General features: G+C 40.0%; 1 protein-coding gene across 1 annotated transcript in view; it reads left to right on the top strand.

Annotated features, from left to right (window-relative positions):
- Positions 1–27,559, top strand: part of LOC133578349 (von Willebrand factor A domain-containing protein 1-like) — a 27,835-nt gene extending 276 nt beyond the window's left edge. Inside the window, exons 2-5 of the mRNA XM_061932711.2 lie at positions 13,528–14,061; positions 14,176–14,454; positions 25,620–25,895; positions 25,972–27,559. Of these exons, the coding sequence (XP_061788695.2) occupies positions 13,528–14,061; positions 14,176–14,454; positions 25,620–25,895; positions 25,972–26,243 (1,361 nt within the window). The 3' untranslated portion in view covers positions 26,244–27,559. The remainder of the gene's footprint in view (positions 1–13,527; positions 14,062–14,175; positions 14,455–25,619; positions 25,896–25,971) is intronic.
- The last annotated feature ends 69 nt before the right edge of the window (positions 27,560–27,628 follow it).

Below are 27,628 nucleotides of genomic sequence, written 5' to 3'. Positions count from 1 at the left end.
ATCTTGATATACTGCAGGTGTATTTAGCGTATATTGTGGTTGGAATGCAGTAATAGCCAAAAAGTACGACTACACAAACAGACAGGTCCGAGATGTATTCCAATCAGTACGGCAAGAACAATATCCATCCATCCATTTTCTACCGCTTATTCCCTTTGGGGTCGCGGGGGGCACTGGAGCCTATCTCAGCTACAATCGGGCGGAAGGCGGGTTACACCCTGGACAAGTCGCCACCTCATCGCAGGGCCAACACAGATAGACAGACAACATTCACACTCACATTCACACACTAGGGCCAATTTAGTGTTGCCAATCAACCTATCCCCAGGTGCATGTCTTTGGAGGTGGGTGGAAGCCGGAGTACCCGGAGGGAACCCACGCAGTCACGGGGAGGACATGCAAACTCCACACAGAAAGATCCCGAGCCCGGGATTGAACCCAAGACTACTCAGGACCTTCGTATTGTGAGGCAGATGCACTAACCCCTCTGCCACCGTGAAGCCCGCAAGAACAATATGTACATCATAATTTGAATAGAATAAGATATAAAGTAGGATATTAGTAGCATAGGCTAATAGGAATAGCCTACACATAGAATTGTATGAATAAAAAAATACAATAGATGGTGATTCTGTGGCCCAAATAGAATATAAAAACAAACAGCATGGGACAGGGGTGTCAAACTCATTTTAGCTCAGTGGCCGCATGGAGGAAAATCTGTGCTCACGCGGGCCGGAAATTATGGCATTAAAACAAAAAAATTAAGACAACTTCAGATTGTTGTCTTTGTCTTACTTTGGCCAAAAATAGAACAAACACATTCTGAAAATATTACAATAAAAATATAGGAAAAAATACCCGGCAGGGATAAAGTTTAAATCCATGAAGGAAAGAAGAAAGTGAATGAATGTTTATAACTGAATGTATTTACATATGCATACAAATTTGTTTTCTTTTGTATTATTTTTTTTAATGAACGTTTATGACAACCTTTTTACAAAACACAATATAGAGTGTGAGATATAACAGGATAGTGCATACATTTGTTTTCAAAACGGTTACAAAAAAGTGGGACCCCAAAAATGTACTGTGGAAACCCATTTTTATGACTTGATAGGGTGTCTGGGACCCCATTTTGAAAATTCCTAGCGCCAACACTTATGGGAGTATTGGTGCATGCAAAACAGCAGCAGGCGGCTGTGGCCTGCGGGCCGGTTCTAATACTAATCAAATACCATCCCGAGGGCCATAGATCATTCATTTGGGCTTTGACTTTGACACCTCTTGCATGGGAAATGTTTTCCTCGTGCAGATAGTATACACATATATATATATATATATATATATTTGTTGCTACTAATCAGTAGAGATGGAAAAAAGGATAGATTCTCCAATGCATTATGATTAGAACGTGGACGATGCTGAATCGATGGACAAATGTCCAAACATCGATTATTTACGCATGTCATAGGTGCTGTTTGAAACTTCCTGACAGTTACATTTTTCAAAGCAAAAAATATAACTAGAACACCACCTGCTATCCAATGTTACTATTAGTGGTTTAACAGAACACCTTTGTTTGACTCTCATATATATTTATTCACAATTACAAGGTTAATGTAATAAAAAATGTATGATTAGATTAGATCCATGAAGGAAAAAAGAAAGTGAATGAATCTTTATAACTGAATATACTTACTGTACATATGTATACAAATTTGTTTTCTTTTGTATTATTTTTTTGAATGAACGTTTATGACAACCTTTTTCCAAAACACAATATAGAATGTGAGATATAACAGGTCAATGCATACATTTGTTTTCAAAACGGTTACAAAAAAGTGGGACCCCAAAAATGTACTGTAGGACCCCATTTTTATGACTTGATAGGGTCCCTGGGGCCCCATTGTGAAAATTTGTGGCGCCACACTCAGTCATGTTGTTGCAGTGTTGGGTTAGTTACTGAAAACCAGTAACTAGTTACAGTTACTTTATTTCAAAAGTAACTCAGTTACTAACTCAGTTACTTACACCAAAAAGTAATGTGTTACTGTGAAAAGTAACTATTTAGTTACTTATTTTTTCTTCTTTTTTTTTTTAAGGCTCCCATTAATGCCCTTTTAGCCTTCATTTCAGTACTGTATTTGCACTGGAGAATAATACAATCTGTTGATCAACTTGACATGCATTTGCATCACTGAACTCTGCTAAGCAATGTGGTCTACATACAACACACAAAGACAAAGATATGTTTCAAAGGGTCAATTTATTTTAGGCCAGAACAAATTGACAAAATTATTTTAAATAGCTGCAACATAACATACATCAGTAACAAACAGCATAATAACAACATAGCTGTAAAGCTGGCTTCACCCAAGGAAGGCACACATGACATACACAAAGCCTAACCAGGCATTTTTTCTCTCTCAAGGAATTCGGAAATAAAATCATGTATCAGGAGATCAACACTGTACTGAGGCCCAGAACACTCTACACATTTCCCCAGTTTTAGTTTAGAGATAAGGAAAGATTGGTCTGGCCCACTAGGATCCCTCTTTATGTTTGTGAACTTTATAGTCTGTACATTTAGAGTGATGTGATAATCAAACACTCTAGATGTCTAGAATGAAAGAGTATAATAAGAGAATTGACAGAGTGTGTATCGTCAGTGCTGAATGATGAGCAGAGGAGTGTTTTCTTTAGCTCGCTTGCCATGTTTATGTACTCACTGTCCAGGTACTTGGAACATGTTTTCCCTGCCATTTGCTGTTTCACGCCGGTATCATGCTAACTAGCTGCCTGAAAGCAGGTGACTCCACTGTAGAAATAGCCTGCATGTCTTCTAGCACATACGCTGCAATGGCTCTATCAATGTTGTCCTGGCTAGCAGTCCCTCCGTTAAAATCCTTAAGTGGAGCTGAAGTGGCATCGGAGTCTGTGTCCCTATTTACTAGCTTCGTCGAAGTATGTTGCTTTTGTAGCTGTTTCAGCAGATTTGAATTGCTGTTTTGGGCAGTATTCCCGGGCACGGTCACCGCTGCTGCTCACTGCCCCCCTCACCTCCCAGGCGGTGGTCAAGGGTGATGGGTTAAATGCAGAGAATACATTCGCCACACCTAGTGTGTGTGTGACAATCATTGGCACTTTAACTTTAACTTTAAGTAGATGGGATCTTTGATCCAAGACACAACTTACATTTTTAACTAAAATGTTATTTTCTTTGTGCTCGACAAAAGAAAAGTAGTGAGAATATTAAGAAACTCGACTTCTGGCTTCGCCATGATGTCTTGTTAGTTGTTATGAGAGTAGCGTATGTGTGTGTGTGTGTGTGGCTCCTTAAGATATGACAGCATGTGAGGTGAGTGACGTCAGTGAGTGAGTGGGCGAGAGAGGTGAGGGAGCGCCAACAGTGAGTGCGTGCAGGTGCTCATAGCTTGGTGGATGGCTGCGTGCAAGACACCAATAAAGTCACAAAGTTGCAACAAACCACCGACCTCGTCATTCAGCCTCGAGTCCGGAGCTGTAAAGACCCACTGCCGGGTAAAGTGAAGGTTTTTAGCCCCGAAGTACATAGGCCCTGGAGGAACGTCTCCCCTGCGCTCTTCGACTACGGTCTGTCTCTTCCTTGTGAGACAGAAGGATGACACCGCAGCGCTCCAATAAAACACACTCAGATCTTCTGTTTCTAGCCGATACTACATAAAAAATAACGTAAAATAACGCAGTAACGCATCATGTAGTAGCGGTAACTGAGTTATTGAATATAAAAAATAACGCGTTAGACTACTAGTTACCGCCGAAAATAACGCCGTTACAGTAACGCGTTACTTTGTAATGCGTTAGTCCCAACACTGTGTTGTTGTTATAAGAGAATATATATATATATATATACATATATATATATATATATATATATATATATATATATATATATATATATATATATATATATATATATATATATTCAATGACAGCTAACACTAGCTACCCAAATTGCTATTATTAGCTAACAACACCTGAAGCTAATTCGCCTGCATGTGTTACGTGCGTACGTAATTATGTCATTGTGTACGAGAAGCCATAAGAGGGCGGGATATACTGTGTAAAATACATTGGTAAAGACATCTGTGTTAATGTTGCTAACAGCTAATCTGACTCTCGCCAGATCCTTGCAGTTCGCTTAGCTCCACACAAGGTTCTGGGACTTCTCAACAGGAGATGTATTTCAGAAGGCGGGCCTTGTAAAAAAATGATTGTATGTGATTGGATAAACCACTTGTCCATTATCTTGAATGACGTGCTACTTCAACCACTCACGTCCAAATCAACCCGTGACACTGATGAGAGCGACGTTCGTTTGTTCCTTCAAAACCGTTCTTTGTTCATCTTTTAAATAATTAATATTCTATGGATGTCGCAAAACAGTTGCAATAGCAGAATCACAAATCAAATGTTTAATTTTCCTGAGGGAACTCTCCTGAAGGAATCAATAAAGTACTATCTATCTATCAATGTCAGCACACGACTCCTCGCAGTGTATTGTATTTTTAGCATTGTTGTTTGAATCAAACAGTCGCTTCGGCGCTACGTCACATCTATGAAATCTCGCCCGGCGATCCTGATTGGTTCATTATTTTTTGCTATCTTGAAGGAGTTTGCAATGCCTTTGAGCCCAGATCCTTGTGTGGAGCTCAGCGAACTACAAACCCTGTTTCCATATGAGTTGGGAAATTGTGTTAGATGTAAATATAAACGGAATACAATGATTTGCAAATCCTTTTCAACCCATATTCAATTGAATGCATTACAAAGACAAGATATTTGATGTTCAAACTCATAAACTTTATTTTTTTGCAAATAATAATTAACTTAGAATTTCATGGCTGCAACACGTGCCAAAGTAGTTGGGAAAGGGCATGTTCACCACTGTGTTACATCACCTTTTCTTTTAACAACACTCAATAAACAATTGGGAACTGAGGAAACTAATTGTTGAAGCTTTGAAAGTGGAATTCTTTCCCATTCTTGTTTTATGTAGAGCTTCAGTCGTTCAACAGTCCGGGGTCTCCGCTGTCGTATTTTACGCTTCATAATGAGCCACAGGGAGACAGGTCTGGACTGCAGGCAGACCAGGAAAGTACCCGCACTCTTTTTTTACAAAGCCACCCTGTTGTAACACGTGCTGAATGTGGCTTGGCATTGTCTTGCTGAAATAAGCAGGGGCGTCCATGAAAAAGACGGCGCTTAGATGGCAGAATATGTTGTTCCAAAACCTGTATGTACCTTTCAGCATTAATGGTGCCTTCACAGATGTGTACGTTACCCATGCCTTGGGCACTAATGCACCCCCATACCATCACAGATACTGGCTTTTGAACTTTGCGTCGATAACAGTCTGGATGGTTCGCTTCCCCTTTGGTCCGGATGACACGATGTCGAATATTTCCAAAAACAATTTGAAATATGGACTCGTCAGACCACAGAACACTTTTCCACTTTGCATGAGTCCATCTTAGATGATCTCGGGCCCAGAGAGGCCGGCGGCGTTTCTGGATGTTGTTGATAAATGGCTTTCGCTTTGCATAGTAGAGCTTTAACTAGCACTTACAGATGTAGCGACAAACTGTATTTAGTGACAGTGGTTTTATGAAGTGTTCCTGAGCCCATGTGGTGATATCCTTTAGAGTTTGATGTCGGTTTTTAATACAGTGCCGTTTGAGGGATCGAAGGTCACGGTGATTCAATGTTGGTTTCCGGCCATGCCGCTTACGTGGAGTGATTTCTCCAGATTCTCTGAACCTTATGATGATATTATTTGATGATAGATGTTGAAATCCCTAAATTTCTTGCAATTGCACTTTGAGAAACGTTGTTCTTAAACTGTTTGACTATTTTCTCACGCAGTTGTGGACAAAGGGGTGTACCTCGACCCATCTTTTCTTGTGAAAGACTGAGCATTTTTTGGGAAGCTGTTTTTATACCCAATCATGGCACCCACCTGTTCCCAATTAGCCTGCACACCTGTGGGATGTTCCAAATAAGTGTTTGATGAGCATTCCTCAACTTATCAGTATTTATTGCCACCTTTCCCAACTTCTTTGTCACGTGTTGCTGGCATCAAATTCTAAAGTTAATAATTATGAGACGAAGAAAGACCGGTGTGTTGTTTCTTTTACTGTTAACAAGCTTACAATGTTATACAGATGTATAGTACAATAACAATTGTATAGACAAATAAAAATACTACTAATAATAATACTAATAATACTATTTAAAATCACGGTGAATAGTGGGGGGGGGCGCAAAATATTTTCTTCTCCCTCGGGTGGGCGTAACAGATATAGTGCCTGGGAAAGTAAGTAGTAATTAATTACTTATACTTTTTTATCGAGCAGTGATTATTAACAATCAAGCATATATGAGCATATGTTTATAATAATAATAATAGACAGTATAATAATTAAATGTGCAGAGATAATGGATTTATAATCGAACCGTAGCCCCTGAATCATAATGAAATCTTAAAGTCACCAAAGATTCCCACCTCTACTAATCCACTTTTCTACTATTTTAAATGCAGATTTAAGTAAAATACTGCCAAAATAAGATTTCACATTTTTTGTGCATTTCTCACTGTAAAAATAAAATCAGTAGATTTTACAGTAAAAAGTTGGTAACTAAGTGCAAAATTTCATTTTAAAAATAACAGTGGTACAGTTTTTAGTGTAAAAACCATATAAAACGTTTTTTACGGTAAAATTCTGGTGACGAAGCTCCCAGTTTTTTACCGTGAAATCTCGAGATTTATTTTTACAGTCCCACGACATATCTTTAAACAATATCTGGCAGATAAAAACACTCGCTGACCTTTCATTTGTGAAGGTAGCTGTGATCATTTCAACACACAATAATGTGTATGCTTTATGTATTATGTAATGTTTATGCTTTTGGAGGGAGGCTGTCATTACTCACACCTTTTTAAAAAAAAGTGCATCAGTTATTGTGCAAGGAAGACAAACACTTGATCTGTCTGAGTAGTAATCCTTTATTCTATCAAAGGACACTTTGGGGAAGTTTTGGATGGATGCAAATACGTAACATTCCGTTCAAGCATCGCCGTGTTTTGTCTATAAAACCCTCATCTGTGCTGCTTTTCTGGTGTTTTGTCTCTGTCTCAGGTTTTTTTAACACCACTTTAGCTGCTTCTCTCAAACTCATGCAAGTTGTTTTCTGCTTGGAAAGTCACCACTTCCTTTGATTGCCTCATTTTCCTTCTACCTTCCAAACATATTTCATTTCATTTTTATTGATCTCCTTCATTGATGTGCATCTTTGATCGATAGACAATTATACCACAATTATTGAATTTTACATTTACTCACCAATGCCTGAGAAGGAGCAGGATGAAGAAAAATCTTATATTTTCCTGCCCCCTTCAACATAATACGTAGTCTTACTTAATGATATCATATAAACCAACAATTACATCCAAATATAACGAAAACAAACAAAAAAACACAAGTGCAAAACTTCATGAAGTACAAACCGAACAAAAAAAAACAAAAGAAGTAATATACACCTCACGGGCTGATACAAAACAAATACAAAACCAGGCAAAAAATAAGTAAAATAATAAATATAAAGCAAAATGTAAACACTTATGGCTGTCCATATGATCTTATTGTTCTGTCTTTATATATTTCTTTCAATTGGAATATATTTTTGCAATCTTTTATCTCATTGTAAAGAGAATTCCATAGTTTAACCCACACCACTGATATGCACATTTGTTTTAAAGTTGTCCTTGAATACTGATGTTGGAAATGACCTTTTCTTCTATGCTCTTCATTCTCAGAAGTGATGACAAACATTTTTTGTAAATTTGCTGGTAATGTTTTACTTTTAGCCTTAAACATGACACATAATGTCTGTAACTTTACTAGCTCCGGTAATTTCAATAAACCCGAATTAATAAATAATATGTTAGTGTGTTTTTAGTAATCTACTTTTTGAATAATCCTTATAGCTCTTTTCTGTAGTTGATACAATGCCTTTATGTTACTCTTACATGTGTTCCCCCACACTTCCACACAGTAGCTGATATATGGCAATATAAGTGCACAATACAATATACGCATTGCCCTATAATCTAACACATATTTTACCTTATTTAATATAAAAATACTCTTAGACATCTTTTTCCGTACATGTGCAGTATGAGATTTCCATGTCAGACCGTCATCCAGTATCACTCCTAAAAATCTAAGTTCATAAACCCTTTCAATATCAATTCCATCTATTGACAGTTTGATTGTTTCCTCCCTTTTCCTCTTACAAAAAATCATAAACTTTGTTTTTTTTACATTTAATGATAATTTATTGACATCAAACCATCTCTTAAGTTTAATCATTTCCTGTTCAATAATGTTTGATAATGCTTTTAAGTCATGCCCCAAACTATAAAGTTGGTGTCGTCCGCAATTAATACAAATGTCAATAATACATAATATACCTCACATATATCATTAATATATCAAATAAACAATTTTGGTCCCAGAACCAAACATTGTGGGATTCTACATTCAATCCTCATTTGTTCAGATGTATTACCCACAAAATCCACAAACTCTTTTCTATTATGTAAATAACTTCTTAGCCAGTCCAAAACTACTCCTCTCACACCAAATGAATACAACTTGGACAATAATATAGAATGATCTATAGTGTCAAATGCTTTTTTAAGATAAAAAAATACCCCTATAGTGCATTTCTTATTATGAAATGAAATGAAATAAGTTTATTTCGGTCATATAATCAACCATCAACCATTAACCATTTTGTGTGACCAGTTTAAAAGTACAGACTATACATATACAGTATAACAATCATACACATTTACACACAAAAGGAAAAGAAAAGAAAAGAAAAAGCCTGACCGAAAAAGGAATAGGCTGAAGCCAAAGCTTATATTTGCCTATCCTATACCTTCACTGAAAATAAGATTACCTGGAACATCAATGTTAAAAAAAAAAAAAAAAATCAATGGAATGAAAGTAATTGTTACTATATTTTATAATTTTCAATTATCTCACCTTTCAATGTTTTCTTAAACCTTAACAAAGAAGTACATGTCTTCAACTCATCACTGAGCTTATTCCACCATTTAACTCCTAAAACTGAAATACATTTGTATTTAATATTCGTTCTTGCTTTACCTATTTCAAAAATCAATACCCCCCGTAAATTATGGGTTTCTCCTCTTAATTGAAATAACCTAAGCATACAAGCTGGAAGGCTGTTGTTCTTTACTCGAAACATAATTTCCATTGTTTTTAAAAACACAATATCTGAAAATTTTAACACATTAGAACTTATAAATAATGGATTGGTATGTTCATAGTAGCACGCTTTGTGTATTATTCTTATTACCCTTTTTTGAAGTTTAATTACTGGGTTATTATCAGTTGCTGTTGCTATATCCTCCATTATATTCATTACAGCTGAAGCAGTGGATCTATTGGTCCATACTGGCTCTCACTCAACAGCATGTTCTTTTCAATAAAATGGTCTAATTTTTTTTACAAATATTTTTTAAATTATTTTAGAAAATTGTGACAGCAGTGACACTGGTCTGTAATTAGTGAATCTATGTTTATCTCCTGTTTTAAAGAGTGGAATTACCTTTGCTACCTTCATTCTATTTGGAAATGTCTCTGTTTGAAAAGAAAGATTAAAAACATAACAAAGAGATTTGATGATACAGCCAATAGTCTTTTTTACAATGATCATGTCTATACCATCACTGTCTGTTGATGTCTTATTTTTCAGTTTTGTTACCACCGATACAATTTCATTTTCACTAACATCTCCTAGAAGCATGGACTGTAGCACTTTGCTTCCCCCTCTCCATCCACTTGGTATATCTTTTTGTTCTCCAATACTCTCTGCCAATTTGGGTCCAACATTCACAAAAAAAGAATTGAATCCGTTTGCCACTTCATTCATATTTGTTATCATCTTATTATCCTCATTGATAAAATGGCTTGGTGGGTTTGTAGGCCCCAATGTTTTTCCTATTACCTTGTTCAGAATATTCCAAGTTCCTTTGATTTTGTTTTTATTTTTTTTCTAGTAAATACTTATAATATTCTCTTTTAGCTTGTCTCATTATTGTTATCAATTTGTTTTTGTAAACCTTATTATTCGTTTCAGCATCCTTTGTTCTTACTTTTATGAAATCTCTATAAAGTTTGTTTTTCTTTTTACAAGCATTCTGTAGTCCCTTTATAATCCAAGGCTTTTTATTGTAGCTGTCTCTTTGTTTCCATACATTCGGACAATGCTTTTCATACAATGATAAATATATATTAAGAAAAGCCTCATATGCAGCATTTGCCTCTCCCACATAAACCTCATTCCAGTCTGCTTCAAATAAGTCCTTCCTAAACTTATTTATTGCCTCTTCAGTCCTTTTCCTTACATACCTATGGGTTTTTTCCTCCCTCTTTCTATCAATTGGACAGTCATAAGTAAGAAAAACACGGGTAAGTGGTCACTTACCGGTATATCATTAATTACTAGTCCACTTGTTATATTATTTTCTATGTCTTTTATAAAGATGTGATCAATTAACGTTGCACAATTTGTCGTTATTCTACTGGGTTTGGTGATCAATGGATAAAGCCCTCTACTATATACCACATCCAAGAAGTCTCTTGTTGATTTATTTCTGGGTGAGCTTAGCAGGTCTATGTTATAGTCACCACACATGACGAATGTTTTCTTTTCCTTACCTTACACAATAATTCTTCCAAACTATCATTAAATGCTTCTACCTTAGACCCAGGTGTCCTATATAAACACGTAACAATAACATTTCTCTTCTTTTCTGTTTCTACCGCCACAGTTACACATTCAAATAAATCATCGATTACCACTGTCATACATTCAACAGGTCTACATTTCTAATCACAGTCAACAAACAGGGCCACACTTCCTCCCTTCTTGTTTCTTCTACTACGGCGATCCTGATTGGTTCATTATTTTTTGCTTTCTGGAAGGAGTTTGCATTGCCCTCGAGCCCAGATCCTTGTGTGGAGCTCAGCGAACTACAAGGATGTTACCTTTATTTTGAAAAGTGTGCTCTGCACAAATAATTACTGTGATCTACCCCCCAGGCGTTGTATGATAGTGCTATAAGACAGTAAACTTGGATTTACGTCAGAGTAGTCAGTGTACAGCTTGTATAACAGTATAGATTTACTTTGCGCTGAAAATGAGGTATAAGAATAAAGATAAACCATTGCCGTTACTGTTTAAGTAGCTGGCAACGCAAGTGAGTAGCAACTTAATTGTGTCTTCTTTACAGTCAAGTCAGTGTAGGGCTGCACAAGTGCTGCTTACAGGGAGAAAATGTGGGTCATGATTCAGGGAAACATGTAGAAAAGGAAGGAAGGAAGGAATATAATTTTTACCATACAGTGATACATCAGGTTTTGTAAGCCCCACTTTTTTGTATGATTTGGTTTGAGATAAAAAAAATGTTTCCAAAAGTTTGCCCCAGATTGTGTATACTGTGTCAGTTATCGTACCGCTAAACTAAACAGTTTGCCTGTGTATCAATTTGGTGCCCAAACAAAGAAACCCGCGTGTTGGTGACTCAGTCTGTGTACGTTTTTGTTAAATACTACTGAAAAATAATCTACTATGACCATAGGGTCAAAGGACGTTGCGAGTACCAGCATTTTCATAAAGAAGGTGAGAAAGGCTATTAAATTCAAGTAAAAACATACAAAGATGGCGTTTATGTGGCTCTTCCCTCCCGTTCTACTGCTCAGCTCATCGTTGTTTTAACCAACCAAGAGTCTTTAACAAAGGTAAATGTTCAAAGCAATATTAATGTCAGGAGCTGCTGGTCTTATACCCCAAGATGCAGAGATGGCAGGCGCAGCGCAGGAAAACATGACATTAATGTCAAAAAACAAATCATGCAACTGGTAAGTAAGTGCACATGCAGGGAAAACAGGAACCAGGAAACAGGCAACAGGAAACAGGAATCAGAAAACAATCATCGAGCCCTGATTCGAGGGCGAGGCAGGCATAAATAGTAGCCTGATTGGCAACTGCAACCAGGTGTGCCAGGCTGCCAATCAGGGACAGGTGAGGGAAACGAGTGCTCAGGGAGACATGCAGGAAATGGAACCAATATAAGAGCGCGGACAGGAAACAAACACAAACTAAGGAAACACAACCAAACGTGAATGTGACAGATCGTCACAGTACCCTCCCCCCCTTTTAGGGACGGCTTTTAGGTTATTTTAGTAAATTCAATTACAAAATGTAAACATGGTAGGCTATAGGCCACTTGGAGCTAGCGGATGCACAACAGCTAAGCACACAATAACAAAAGCTAGAAATACGTAATAATAATTGAACAATATTGCTGTCAAAACAGCACATATAATATATATAATATAAACAAGTATCACATACATATAGTTGCATATTACTTACACATACAAAGTCTCCAAGGCGGAAGCGTATTAGAAAGTATCCAGTAACAAACGTGTCCGCATAATCCGATTTACTGCATCATGATCTCAACTTCATGGATTATTATGGCCACTAGGTGTCATCGAAAAAACAATTACCCCTCAACTTCAACTTATTATAGACAACGTAAATCCATTCCAGAGGGTTAATAATAAATTGATTAGTGTTTTTAATACCAACTATTGTTCTCTTTTATCTATGTATTTATTTACAGACAGACATAGTTTTGTATTTCCTTATTGTTTCTTTTGTTAATATCAGTGTCCATTCTGCAAAAAGGTCATCCCGAGAAGCACACAGTTTATGGACAGGGACCCACAGTTAAAATATACATCATCATATAATAAACAAAATACAATACAATACAATACATTTCCAAATCTACCCACAAAATACCCATTTACAATTTCATTTATAAATTAAAAAGGAATCTTTAAATCCACCAAATCAGTCTCAATATCCTATTATTCAAATTTGATTAAAAGGTTGCATCTTGAAGATCTGCGATTATCTCATCATACATACAGAGGTCAAGACCAAAATTAAATTATTAGTCTCTGTTTGACTAATTTCACTTGATCAAACCATTTCTAACATTCCACACTACAAAATAATAACGTTATGCACTTTGTTTCCTGCTAATATCATATGAGTGTCCGCCAACTCCAGGCTCCAAAACCGGTTTTGTATTGGAAGATGAAAATGTTGTCGGGACACCCCTGGTTGATACTAATTACTAATAACACACATTCATCTTTAAATATATCTATAACATTGTTATATTCTTTTTTTTTTATGTACATAGTCATAGTCAATTATGCCAATTATATGATGATTGGCCACACCCCAACTACCACAAAAGACCGTTTGGAACGGATAACTAATGAAAACCGAGATCCATTGAAAAGATATACGTATATTTCGAGATATCAATCACGAGTATAAACGGCATCGTGTCTTCGGTCTTGTGTCCAGTGTCCAACTGCTGTGAGGGAGACCTTCTCCTGTTGCTGGACTCTTCAGGCAGTGTGGCCAACTACGAGTTCTCACGTCTCCTGAGCTTCTCCGCCGAGCTCCTGCGCCCCTTCTCGCTGGGTCGCGGCCATGTAGGAGTCGGGCTTCTGCAGGTGGGAACCAAGCCAAACCTTGAGTTTGGCCTGGACGTGCACGGCAAACAAGAGAGTCTGCAGAAAGCGATGCTGGGCGTCAAACAGCTGCAGGGGGACACCAACACCGAGGCGGCACTGCAGGTGGCCGAGCAAATCCTGACAGGGTCACGTGTGCCCAAAATTCTCCTCTGGCTGACTGACGGCGTGGAGTTGGGCGAGGTGGATGGGCCCATCGGCCGGCTGAAGGCGCGGGGGGTTTCTGTGTTGATCGTGTCTACGGTGCACGGAAACTTCCAGGTGCTGCAGCGTGCGGTTTCCCCTCCTGTGGAGTCCCACCTGTACTCGGTGGACATTGACAACATGGACATCATCACAGAAGACCTACGGGTAGCCATCGTCAGTACGTGAGCACCTTGCTTTCCAATTCAAGTTTAAAAAAATATTTTTTTCTTTTTACCTTCCAGTTAAAGTTTTCCACTTTTGAAATCATTCTCGTGTCCTTTTTTTTTTGTAGAAATCCTGCGAGCAGAGCGTCTACGGGTGGTCCAGGTCACATCCCACGGCGCCGTGCTGCAGTGGCGTCCTGTTCTAAGCAGACACAATGGTCACTACGAGCTGTGGTACCACGCCAAAGAGAATAAGCGCGCAGAGGCGAGACGCATCCTCCCGGGCGACTCCGGCCGGGTGCAGCTTACCGACCTGCAGCCTGAGACCACATACTCCGCCTTCCTGCGACCGGAGCCTAACCGCGGGCTTTTCAGCACACTCACTGTGAGCTTCACCACGCTTCCCGGTAAGACCATGTAATAAGATTGTAGGACGTATCTACCGAGGGCAAGATCTGCCAATGATTTACTAAAACGCGAGAACACTTGATAGCGCAAAGCTGATATGAGCTCGTGCACTGACGATTGTGTGTCTTAAATGAGCATAAATAGCCAGCGCAATCCATTTAGGCTAAAACTTTTAGCAGTCACTGTTTTGCGCCTATATTAAGCTCATTATGAATATTTGTACAAACTGGCACAGATAACCTTTGGGCAACCATAAAGGGGAACTGCATTTTTGGGGGAATTTTGTGTACTGGTACAGCGGAGAAAGAGACAGCACTGAGACAGGGACGTCTTTTAGCCTTAGGCGTGTTTATTAGCACAAGCATGTGACGTGTGTAAGTAAACCAAATACGTGGTGTGTGACTATGTGATGCGTTTAACTAGTGAGTATTACCGTACAATGTTGAAGGTGCGTGTTGTGAGAGATGCGGAAGTCCAGAAGGGGCAAGGCAGGCTCGGAGGTCCGTGAACATGCAGGAGGTCAAGGGCAGGAGCAAGGCGTCAGAGTCTGTGTCCAAGCGAGAGGTCGAGATCAGGGAAGGCAGCAAGAAGACCAGACGGAATCCGGGGAGACGAGACACACAGCTCGAATCCAGGGAACAAAGAGGAGCTGCGGGATGACGACACAGGACAAGAAGGAGCTAGAGACATGAAAAAGGAGCTAGAGATGTGTGGGCTTACTGTACTATACAGGTAGCTACGTTCTGGCACTGGAACGTAGGACACGCTGGCTTAAGAAGGACGTGGAGGTCTCATCAGCTGCAGGTGTGTTGATTGCCGATTGAGTGGAGGAGAGGAACACCCGTGGGCTCAGAGGAGTGCACAGAAGAATGTGTGGCGGCAGGTGCTTGAGCCGTAACATTTTGCCTATCATTTACAATCCTTTTGTAAGACAAGAACACACATCTTCTTTATTTTAGGATTCTAAGCGTGTGCCATCAGGGCCAGCAAGGCCTTCTCTGCTGGCCTAACATCACCAGAAAACATGATCATAATTAAAGACAAAAGTAATTTTTTATGTACTTTACCTAAATATCTAAAAGTATTCATATTCTCTTCATGTCATATTATGCTCCTTACAGTGCTGTTGTTTATTATCCAATCAGAATTTAGCTAGCTTATGTTGCCATGCTGTACAAAATCTTACAGTACCACGTAAGATATGTTATAATTGCTGAAGTGGGTTTATTGAATGTTAAATGCGTTTTGTACACTGTTGAGGGGTTTCAATGCGGAGTAGTGTGCAAGTGTGTTTCTGTATAGTATCTTCAGCCGTGTCCATGTGGTGAGATCAATTACGGTATTTTGAGAGGTGAAGTCGGACTAAGTAGGACATCACTGAAGACCTAGGTGAGAAACGCACGGCCCACCACTGATTCTAAGGATGATGAAAAATGCTTGCAAGATGCGGCTAAGGGGAGTCACAACTGTAGCCTTCAAAGCCCTCTAAAACCCTCCATCAACCTGTTATGTACATACTGCAATAATGTAGTAACAGAGCCTATTGTAACGCTTACATGGGCTAGGCGGGTTAAAAGTATAAACCGTGTAACAGAAGATGGTTCGTCTAGGAGCCTGAGGTATGAAAGATGACGACAACTAGTTATCTTGCTTTTGACTGCATTAAATGTATTAACACACAAATATAAATGACACAGATGACACAATAGAAAAACAATAAACAAAATAATGCCCAAAACAAAAATACAAGATGCAGTATTTCTGCCTTCTTGGAACCAATTCACAGTTCAGTTCAAAAAGGTACGCAAACGCTTTTGCGTCAGTCCAAAAGTTCAGTTCAAAAACAAAAGTAATCCAAAAAGGTTCGCGGCGGAGGAGAAAAAAATGCTTGTCCTACCGCGTAGGTGTTTAGCTCGCCATTTGTTGAGTTGAGTTTGAAGGTGGATAGTAAGCTCAGGTTGTTTGGGTCAACGGGTATTCCTTCCCGTAAAAAAAAAACCTGACCTAAAAGTCCAAAAAAAACAAAGTGAGTAACCTAGTTACCTCTTCACTAGCAAAGTACATTATGTATGTACTTGAAAGCATAATGTAAGCATTCAATTGTCCCGAATGACTAATTGGTTGTACTAATAAACCAATTGATGACATAATTAACCATGTTGATTAATATACAATCATGAGTCCAATTAAAATGAACATTCATAATACATTTCTAATAATACAGATCATGATTTCTTATCTAAAGTGATAAAACTCAATCATAGATCAATTACAAATTAATTTACAATTTAAATTACAAGTGCACTTATATAACCTAGTTTCATAATACTCATTAGAAACTCAATGTATCATAATTCATATTCAAGTACTTATTCAAATATTCAAAATTGATAAACAATCAAGCAAAGTTAAATTAAAGTGTTGCGCAACAACCTAAATACACGCACCTGCGTTCCATCTGATTCGCATCCACAAAGTGGCAAAAGCATATTAGCAGTTTAAAGCCCTTTGCCACTTTGCTAGACTAAGCTGTTGCCTATAAATCGGCTGGATGATCAGAAGAAAATAAAATATAATTACCTGAGTAATCGAGGCAAAACAACATACCACGCACGCCCCGATAATCGAACATGCCGGTGTTGTACCGAAATCTGTTACCCATCAGAATTTGTGACTCCAGGGGGCGATGTTCCCATGGCGTTTGTTTGATGGTTAAACGGCAAACCCAAAGAGGAGGAGAAGAAGAACGCTTCCGTAAATGGCGTAAACTAGCCTTAATGCTGAAACGTCAGTTGTCAGAATTTCAGCATTAATAAATTACACATATTCTGGAAATCAATGACTTATTTTCATTATAGTATGAGTCCATTGTATCAGCTGTTGATTCTCTCTCACACACATACATTTTCCCAATATAGATAAGGCTATACATGCACATGCGGTTGTTCTGTTTGTTATGCTCCATATTCTTAAACCAGTCACCTAAATTACAATTTCCTGCCCTTTTTACACCCCCCCTCCCTTCATCTCCATTCACTTTTTCTCATTTGGACCCCCAGAATCAGGACGCACTAGGGTTACATTTTCTGATAAACTGTGACTTGGCCGTCAGATTTCGAGACCTTACTGTATGTTCCCTATTCTTAAACCAGTCACCTAAATTACAATTTCCTGCCCTTTTTACACCCCCCCTCCCTTCATCTCCATTCACTTTTTCTCATTTGGACCCCCAGAATCAGGACGCACTAGGGTTACATTTTCTGATACTGTGACTTGGCCGTCAGATTTCGAGACCTTACTGTATGTTCGCTATTCTTAAGCCAGGAACCTCAATTACTATTTCCTGCCCTTTTTACACCCCCCACCCTTCATCTCCATTCACTTTTTCTCATTTAGACCCCCAGAATCAGGACGCACTAGGGTTACATTTTCTGATAAACTGTGACTTGGCCGTCAGATTTCGAGACCTTACTGTATGTTCCCTATTCTTAAACCAGTCACCTAAATTACAATTTCCTGCCCTTTTTACACCCCCCTCCCTTCATCTCCATTCACTTTTTCTTATTTGGGCCCCCATATTCAGGACGCACTAGGGTTACATTTTCCGATAAACTGTGACTTGGCCGTCAGATTTCGAGACCTTACTTCACTGCGTCTTTCAGCATTTATAATACAGATTTTTATTAAAATACATATACCCTAACCATCAAACTAAACTAAGCAGAAACAGAGCTAAACAGAAACCTTTTTTTTTTACAATAAATTTTGGAATTCAAATGCAACATACAATCATAACTTATTTTCTAATACAGAAATTAACATGGTATGTTCCTGGCATGCATCACAACTATATCCCTCCTTCTTGGGGTTTCCCACACACAAGCTGTGGTACCATCGCCCGCACCGCTCACACTGGATCTGAAATTAAAGCATTTGGTCAAGTGTATCAGTTCAATGTAAATCAATATGTAAATTGATTAAATAAATTATATTTATTGATATAAATCAATATCAGTATATCAATATCAATTGGCTTCTTTCAGTGGCTGATGTTAAACAAATGTGGCAAGGGAAAATATTGTTTGTTTTCTTATCAAGATATCTTACCCAGTCAGTGGTATCACTTTTGGGGCTCCCGCCAATCTCCTCCCCTCCGCAGCAGTGGCAGAGCTCACTGAGATCATCTGCAAGAGATTTTCACAAAGAAAACCTGATTTTCTTTGTGACGTACGAAAGGATGTGAAAACACAGCACGCAGATTCTTTCATTTGTAACTTTGAGGGACACCTTGCTAATCCCAGTAGTTTCATTGGAAATTTGTTTTAAAAGTACACACCAGTTTCCTTGAGGAGCGTTTTTGCAACATCCATCCGATATGCCTCCACCGCCTGGTCAGAATTATCGAAAATGGGTGCCTCCTCTGCCAACACCTTTTCAGCATACTAGGATTGAGTGATAGACAAAGTGATGGTGAATTAATACAAGCTCAATTAGTCTGAAAAAATGTATGCCCCTCAATATATATTCTATCTTGTCCCTTATTGATATTTAATAAAGCTTTCTGGAAATGCACGTAAAATCCATTGCAATTGTTTGTCAGATATAGATGATGTATTAAGTAATCATTCAAGCAAATTTGAAATGAACTTACTTTCAATACAAATATCCCACAGGAGGTACTGTCTTTTTGTAGACTGTGAGGCACTGTGTTTGCAGACCACTTTGGTAGTGCAACATTCCTCTGTCTTGACTTTGGTAGTCTCAAATGATTGACCTATAAACAGCGAGGCCTTATCCCTGCCAGAGTTTGAATAGGGCCACCTTTTCATGGGAGATTGCAGTGCTAGCCACCCCACCTGTCGCCAAGGATACATGCTGTGTAATTAAAATGCAAAAGGTGAAGTTCACCTTGATTGGCTTGTACTCTGTGCCTGCCTTTAGGTCAACCCTGCCCTTCTGTTGACAGGATGTGCATTCAGACACCTGAGTATAGAAAACATTGATCAATACAAAATATTTAATGGCTTAAAAGTTATGTCAGTATGGGTATGTGCAGAGTATGTTATTTAATAGTTTGACAAAGGGGAATGGGGTATATAGGCCAAAATGGTAAAGACTCTTTGATATATACTTGGGAATCAAATTGTTTATTTCAGCAATGAAGGCCAAAATATCTGAATTGTTTGACATTCAGAATTTTTTTTAAATTGCTCTATTATTTTTAATGTTTTTATGACAAGCCAGCAGACTGTCCTTCAAAGTGGACAGTCATAAGTGCCCTTCATAAATAAAATGATGGACTGTATTCCATTTATTTCTGACAAGGCAGCAGTACCTTTCAGTAAGACAGGCAAGACATGTTGTAAAGGCAAAAATGAGGAAAAACCAAATCTTACCCATTTTTCAATGTCACACGTCATGGAGGGCCAGTAAAATCTCTTGGAAATTGCATCCCTTGTTTTGATCTGGCCACAATGTGCACCAATGTCACTTGAGTGGAACTCTCTAAATATGGCATCTGCTTCAGCTGCCCCACACACCACTTTAACTTTCAGCTCTTTGGCCGATCCTTTGTGGCGGAGGTAATATAGCTTGCCATCTATGACAAATCAAAGCATTAATTGAAAGCTTATTTCTTACAATGAAAAGTAATACAGTGAAATACAAATATCTCTGATTTGAAATCCAGAGATTGCAGCAATGGTATTTGTTTATTGTAGAAATTTCAATGCTTTACTTGCTGTGCTCGCACCTAACAAAGTGAGCGGCTTAATTCAATACAAATTAAATGAAAAACTCACAAATGGCGTGGGGGCAGTGTATATTCATTCATGAAGGATCTATGTATATTAAGATTTACTCTTAGACTATTAAATTAATAAAATGAAAACATGGCTCCGAGACCGTTTATTTATCAAAAAAACAAAACACATGAGTAAATCCGCGACAAAAAATATCTTATCCATCACACAATCAACTAGGATATGGGCACGGCCTCAAAGGGTCAATATCCGATGAGGCAGAGAACTGCCATCAACCCAAAATATACAGAAAGGGTTTTTTGGAACAAAAAAAGGAAATTAACATTACTTTCACTTTTTCTTCAATTTTCCATGGATTTAGGTTAAAATATGTACAATTTCAGACACCATTTATGCACCTGAGTAAAGTTGCGCCGCATTCTCGTGCTAGGTGAGAGTCCATCTTAAGTATGAAAATCTACAAACACTGAACACTGTTGCCCTCTGTGTTTTAACATTTTGATTTCTATTTACTGTTTTAATTGGTTTCACCCTTAAAATCGTTTTTAATCATATTTATTTTATATTGTTTTTATATTGGTTTTATATGTATTTATTTTTATTTTTTTATTCAGTCATTGGTGGAGCTCAAGATAGTATTTGAATGTTGTTTTTAATATTGTTGTGCAGCACTTAGGAAACATTTTGTTGTTTAAATGTGCTGTATAAATAAAGTGGATTGGATTGGATTGGATTGAATTATGCTGTAGTTAGTATAATGTAAAACTGTAAATTTAGAAAGGGAATGCTCTGTTTTTCTTTAAATACATTAACACCATCACATTTTGTTCTAATAAAACTAAGTCGTTGAACCTCTTGAGACAATTTGGCATTTGTTGGGGTGGTCATCAAGTGCGATGCTAGGTACCATAACTTGCCTTCCACAATGTAGTTTGCCGCTTTTCTTTTCAGGTTGAAGCGCTCGTATTTTTTGGAATTTGGTGGTACTTTCCCTTCGGTAAGGTATTCCAACAATTCTCTATAGGTGCTTGATTCCATGATTTAGATTGGAGTCAAAATCCGCTAATAAATTACAAGGTGGGCTTCAAACTGGATAAAGCCAAATGTTTCAAGTACCTTGGTAAGGCGCCACCTCCTGTTAATAGTGTGAAATGCCATAAATTTACGCCTAATTGGCTGGGCAAAACGCCGACGGGCTTATCGGAAAATGTAACCCTAGTGCGTCCTGATTCTGGGGGTCCAAATGAGAAAAAGTGAATGGAGATGAAGGGAGGGGGGGTGTAAAAAGGGCAGGAAATTGTAATTTAGGTGACTGGTTTAAGAATATGGAACAACCGCATATGTGCATGTATAGCCTTATCTATATTGGAAAATGTATGTGTGTGAGAGAGAATCAACAGCTGATACAATGGACTCATACTATAATGAAAGTAAATCATTGATTTCCAGAATATCCATCCATCCATCCATCTTCTTCCGCTTATCCGAGGTCAGGTCGCGGGGGCAGCAGCTTAAGCAGGGAAGCCCAGACTTCCCTCTCCCCAGCCACTTCGTCCAGCTCTTCCTGTGGGACCCCGAGGCGTTCCCAGGCCAGCCGGGAGACATAGTCTTCCCAACGTGTCCTGGGTCTTCCCCGCGGCCTCCTACCGGTGGGACGTGCCCTAAACACCTCCCTAGGGAGGCGTTCGGGTGGCATCCTGACCAGATGCCCGAACCACCTCATCTGGCTCCTCTCGATGTGGAGGAGCAGCGGCTTTACTTTGAGCTCCTCCCGGATGGCAGAGCTTCTCACCCTATCTCTAAGGGAGAGCCCCGCCACCCGGCGGAGGAAACTCATTTCAGCCGCTTGTACCCGTGATCTTGTCCTTTCGGTCATAACCCAAAGCTCATGACCATAGGTGAGGATGGGAACGTAGATCGACCGGTAAATTGAGAGCTTTGCCTTCCGGCTCAGCTCCTTCTTCACCACAACGGATCGATACAGCGTCCGCATTACTGAAGACGCCGCACCGATCCGCCTGTCGATCTCACGATCCACTCTTCCCCCACTCGTGAACAAGACTCCGAGGTACTTGAACTCCTCCACTTGGGGCAAGATCTCCTCCCCAACCCGGAGATGGCACTCCACCCTTTTCCGGGCGAGAACCATGGACTCGGACTTGGAGGTGCTGATTCTCATCCCAGTCGCTTCACACTCAGCTGCGAACCGATCCAGTGAGAGCTGAAGATCCTGGCCAGATGAAGCCATCAGGACCACATCATCTGCAAAAAGCAGAGACCTAATCCTGCAGCCACCAAACCAGATCCCCTCAACGCCTTGACTGCGCCTAGAATTCTGTCCATAAAAGTTATGAACAGAATCGGTGACAAAGGGCAGCCTTGGCGGAGTCCAACCCTCACTGGAAACGTGTCCGACTTACTACCGGCAATGCGGACCAAGCTCTGGCACTGATCATACAGGGAGCGGACTGCCACAATCAGACAGTCCGATACCCCGTACTCTCTGAGCACTCCCCACAGGACTTCCCGAGGGACACGGTCGAATGCCTTCTCCAAGTCCACAAAACACATGTAGACTGGTTGGGCAAACTCCCATGCACCCTCAAGGACCCTGCCGAGAGTATAGAGCTGGTCCACAGTTCCACGACCAGGACGAAAACCACACTGTTCCTCCTGAATCCGAGGTTCGACTATCCGGCGTAGCCTCCTCTCCAGTACACCTGAATAGACCTTACCGGGAAGGCTGAGGAGTGTGATCCCACGATAGTTAGAACACACCCTCCGGTTCCCCTTCTTAAAGAGAGGAACCACCACCCCGGTCTGCCAATCCAGAGGTACCGCCCCCGATGTCCACGCGATGCTGCAGAGTCTTGTCAACCAAGACAGCCCCACAGCATCCAGAGCCTTAAGGAACTCCGGGCGGATCTCATCTACCCCCGGGGCCTTGCCACCGAGGAGCTTTTTAACTACCTCAGCAACCTCATCATGAGGTTGATTTCCAGAATATGTGTAATTTATTAATGCTGAAATTCTGACAACAATAGTTTACGCCATTTACGCAAGCGTTCTTCTTCGCCTCCTCTTTGGGCTTGCCGTTTAACCATCAAACAAACGCCATGAGAACATCGCCCCCTAGAGTCACAAATTCTGATGGGTAACAGATTTCGGTACAACACCGGCTCTATGGAAGAATGGCAGTGGTTAGTGCCTATGCTAAAACAAATGCTAAAATAATATTGGCGACATGACACATGATTGTGAGTGTGGAATTCCATTGATTATGCCATGGCCAAAGACTCACCTAATTAAGAAGTTTGCAAAGTGTCAGAATGAGAAGATTTTGCAAGTTTCTTCTCAAGCGCGTCTCACAGCACCGCAGCCACAGCAGACGGGAGGGGGTGGTAAAGTGAGCAGCACTTCCTTAAAAGGAAGTGAGCGGCAGGAAGTAACCCTCCACAATAAAAGTCTTTGCACTGTATGCGCATTTTCAATGGGTAATTTAAATATGGGTTACACTTACTTTCGAGTGCTTTCTGTCAGACATTCTCATCTGTTGGCATGGAAAAATTAAACATTACCTAGAGATAGTCCAATTATGAATACACCTGTTTGCCCGCCAAGTGCTTGAGCCGATGGAGAGTCTGCAACCGAAAATCAAATTTGTGGAAATACGGCACCGTTTGATTTTGTGTGAATCGGCACCGACCTATAAAAGGAATAAAATCTGCACCCATCTCTAATTGTGATGTTGAGGTTCAGAATTCTAGTGTTCTTTAATACACCTGAGAGCGAGCGTGATTGGGGGATGATAAGAACGTATTGTTGTGTTGCTGGAGTGACGAATGTGAGCACTGCTGTTAACGCATCAACATTACTGACAAGATGTTACTTGCACCTGTTGCAGAGGGCTGAGTCAGCATTTATTACAACACCGGTGCCATCATTCGGTATGCATTCCTAGTTTTGGCTGCTTCTCTCCCGGTGTGTGACAGGAAGAAAAGCTCTGATATGGGAAGTTGCTTGACGCCACCTGTTGCTTTGCACTTATAAATCTCTCTAGACCACGAATATACACTATTCACCACCCATCCAATTGATCAGAATCAGGTGTCCTAATCACTTGGTCCGGCCACAGGTGTATAAAATCAAGCACTTAGGCATGGAGACTGTTTCTACAAACATTTGTGAAAGAATGGGCCGCTCTCAGGAGCTCAGGGATTTCCAGCGTGGAACTGTCATAGTGCAAGAAATCCAGTCGTGAAATTTCCTTGCTCCTAAATATTCCAAAGTCAACTGTCGGCTTTATTATAAGAAAATGGAAGTTTGGGAACAACAGCAACTCAGCCACAAAGTGGTAGGCCACGTAAACTGACAGAGAGGGGCAGGCAATGCTGAAGAGCATAGTGCAAAGAGGTCGCCGACTTTCTGCACAGTCAGTTGCTACAGAGATCCAAACTTCATGTGACCTTCCAATTAGCCCACGTACAGTACGCAGAGAGCTTCATGGAATGGGTTTCCATGGCCGAGCAGCTGCATCTAAGTCATACATCACCAAGTCCAATGCAAAGCGTGGAATGCAGTGGTGTAAAGCACGTCGCCACTGGACTCCAGAGCAGTGGAGACGCGTTCTCTGGAGTGATGAATCACACTTTTCCGTCTGACAATCTGATGGACCAGTCTGGGTTTGGAGGTTGCCAAGAGAACGCTACATTTCGGACTGCATTGTGCCGAGTGTGAAATTTGTTGGAGGAGAAATTATGGTGTGGGGTTGTTTTTCAGGAGTTGGGCTTGGCCCCTTAGTTCCAGTGAAAGGAACTTTGAATGCTCCAGGATACCAAAACATTTTGGACAATTCCATGCTCCCGACCTTGTGGGAGCAGTTTGGAGCGAGCCCCTTCCTCTTCCAACATGACTGTGCACCAGTGAACAAAGCAAGGTCCATAAAGACATGGATGACAGAGTCTGGTGTGAATGAACTTGACTGGCCTCCACAGAGTCCTGACCTGAACCCGATAGAACACCTTTGGGATTGAATTAGAACTGAGACAGAGAGCCAGGCCTTCTCGACCAACATCAATGTGTGACCTCACCAATGTGCTTTTGAAATAATGGTTGAAATTTCCTATAAACACACTCCGCAACCTTGTGGACAGCCTTCCCAGAAGAGTTGAAGCTGTAATAGCTGCAAAAGGTGGACCGACATCATATTGAACCCTATGGGTTAGGAATGGGATGGGACTCCAAGTTCATATGTGAGTCAAGGCAGGTGGCCAAATACTTTTGGCAATATGGTGATGTTTTACTTTTTTCAAAGGGGGAAAAAAACGGTACTTTGACATCTGCCAGCATTCGCAGCGTTTTTTTGGTTTTATTTTTACTTTCTTTCGTCTCTCACACGCCAGATGTTTTAAGCCCAGCCGTGGTTTCGGTGTCAGACTCAGGACCCCATCAGACCCGAGTCAGCTGGGCTCCCCTGCAGCCAGCTCGAGTCCAGAGGTACACGGTGGAGTACGGAGCCATTCCAAGCGGAGCGGTGAAAAAGGTGATGGTACGAAGCCATCAGAACTCGACCACGCTCATGGGCCTGCAGGCAGGGACTCAGTACTTGGTCACAGTCAGCGCTCTGTACAAGGACGGCAAACAAAGAGCCATGTCCGTGAAAGCATGCACGGAAGAACGTGTGTAATGTCATCATCACTATTACAGTTTCAGCACTGTACAGTTTTTGGAATGACGTCTGTTCTCCGTAAGCAGCAACGGCACCCACTGCCGTCGTCGATCTCCAGCTGACGTCAGTAGACAACGAGGAGGTCCAGGTGGAGTGGAAGGCCCATCAACAGGATGTGAAAGGCTACTGGCTTAACTGGGAGAGAGGGGATGCCATCTTGTCCACGTACCTGCCGCCGTCCTCCCAATCCACGCGACTCGCACACCTGGCGCCCAGCAGCCGAGTGTGCGTGGCTCCGGTGTACAGATGGGGTCGAGGAGAGGGCGTATGCTGCATGAGAAACAAGAAAGGAGGTTAGCAGAACACAATGGTTCCCTTGTTTTAATTTTAGCGTGTTTGGTTATCAGATTTTTCTGGTAGCCACAAGTCAGGAACAGACAATGCTCTTTGTGCTTAATCAGCAATTTTCATTTACATGACATGTTTGCACAATTCAACATTGAATAGAATAGGTTTTTATTGTCGTTGCACATTAAGAACAACAAAATTGTCCGAAAAGGAGAGCTTATTAGAAGAAGCGGAGGTTATTATTTCCATGTCTCAACTATTATTGATAGTTAATTTGCACTGTGTTTAATTAACATGTTGACACTCACAATAAATAATGTGTTTACGTTTTGACACTAAAAAGTGTAAAAGTTTGTTCACTTCCCGTGTTTAGGGCTGGGGTGTCAAACTAATTTTAGACATGAAGAAAAATCTACTCCCAACTGGTAAAACCCCGGCACAATAACTTAAAAATAAAGACAACTTCAGATTGTTTTCTTTGTTTAAAAATAGAACAAGAACATTCTGAAATTGTACAAATCATAATGTTGTTGGGGGTTTCTTTACACTTACATGTTGCGGTTAATAGTATTCTATCTTTATTTGTCGTCATTTATATTTTCTGAATATATTATGTGATAATGTTCATCAGTCAACTCATTGGTTTTAATTGTCAATCCATCAAGATAAAATCAAATTACAGGATGTTATTTATGTAGTTTGAAAATTTTCTTCGACTGATGTACTAACATCTTGTGGTTTATTTTGTACATATGTAGCATCATCTACAAAGATACAAGGAGTTGCTATTGCGACATCCAGTGGACACATTTAGGACAGCTGTTTCTTTCATTCAAAAATGTTTATACTTAGCAAACTCATCCCGCAAGCTGGATAAAACCTGTTCGCGGGCCTGATCCGGCCCTCGGGCCGTACGTTTGTCTCCATGTTTTAACAAGGAGAGAAAATAATAAATTAAATAATATATTATTATGTATTGTGTTATATTCAACTTATGCTCAGACAAAGGAGAAAAGAAAAGAAAAAGTTTTCAAAGAAATAAAAATGTTTAAAAAATATGTCGCTTCATGCCAACTCATTGCTCTGGCGTCTGGTTGATTATGACACCATCTAGTGACTACTTTTAGAAATTACACTCAATGACCCTTTTTGTGTCCCTAAACATGACAAGGCTCCAAATATTAGGAACTATTGAAAATATAAATATTGACTTGAATATGGGATGGGCCTCGTGGCTTGTTTATTTATTTGTCCTACTCGGTGCTAATTTGAAATAATCACCTCATGGAAGTAAATACCAACCTCACATTTTATGATATGCAAATAAATGACATGTTGCCACATTGTGAAGTTGTCAGTGTCCAGCTTGTATCACCTTGTGTACACACTAAGTGA

This window comes from Nerophis lumbriciformis, linkage group LG38 (genome assembly GCF_033978685.3).
Source record: "Nerophis lumbriciformis linkage group LG38, RoL_Nlum_v2.1, whole genome shotgun sequence".
Taxonomy (NCBI): Eukaryota; Metazoa; Chordata; class Actinopteri; order Syngnathiformes; family Syngnathidae; genus Nerophis; species Nerophis lumbriciformis.
Note: the sequence above shows the minus strand (reverse complement) of the source record. Positions and strands in the feature narration are given on the sequence as shown.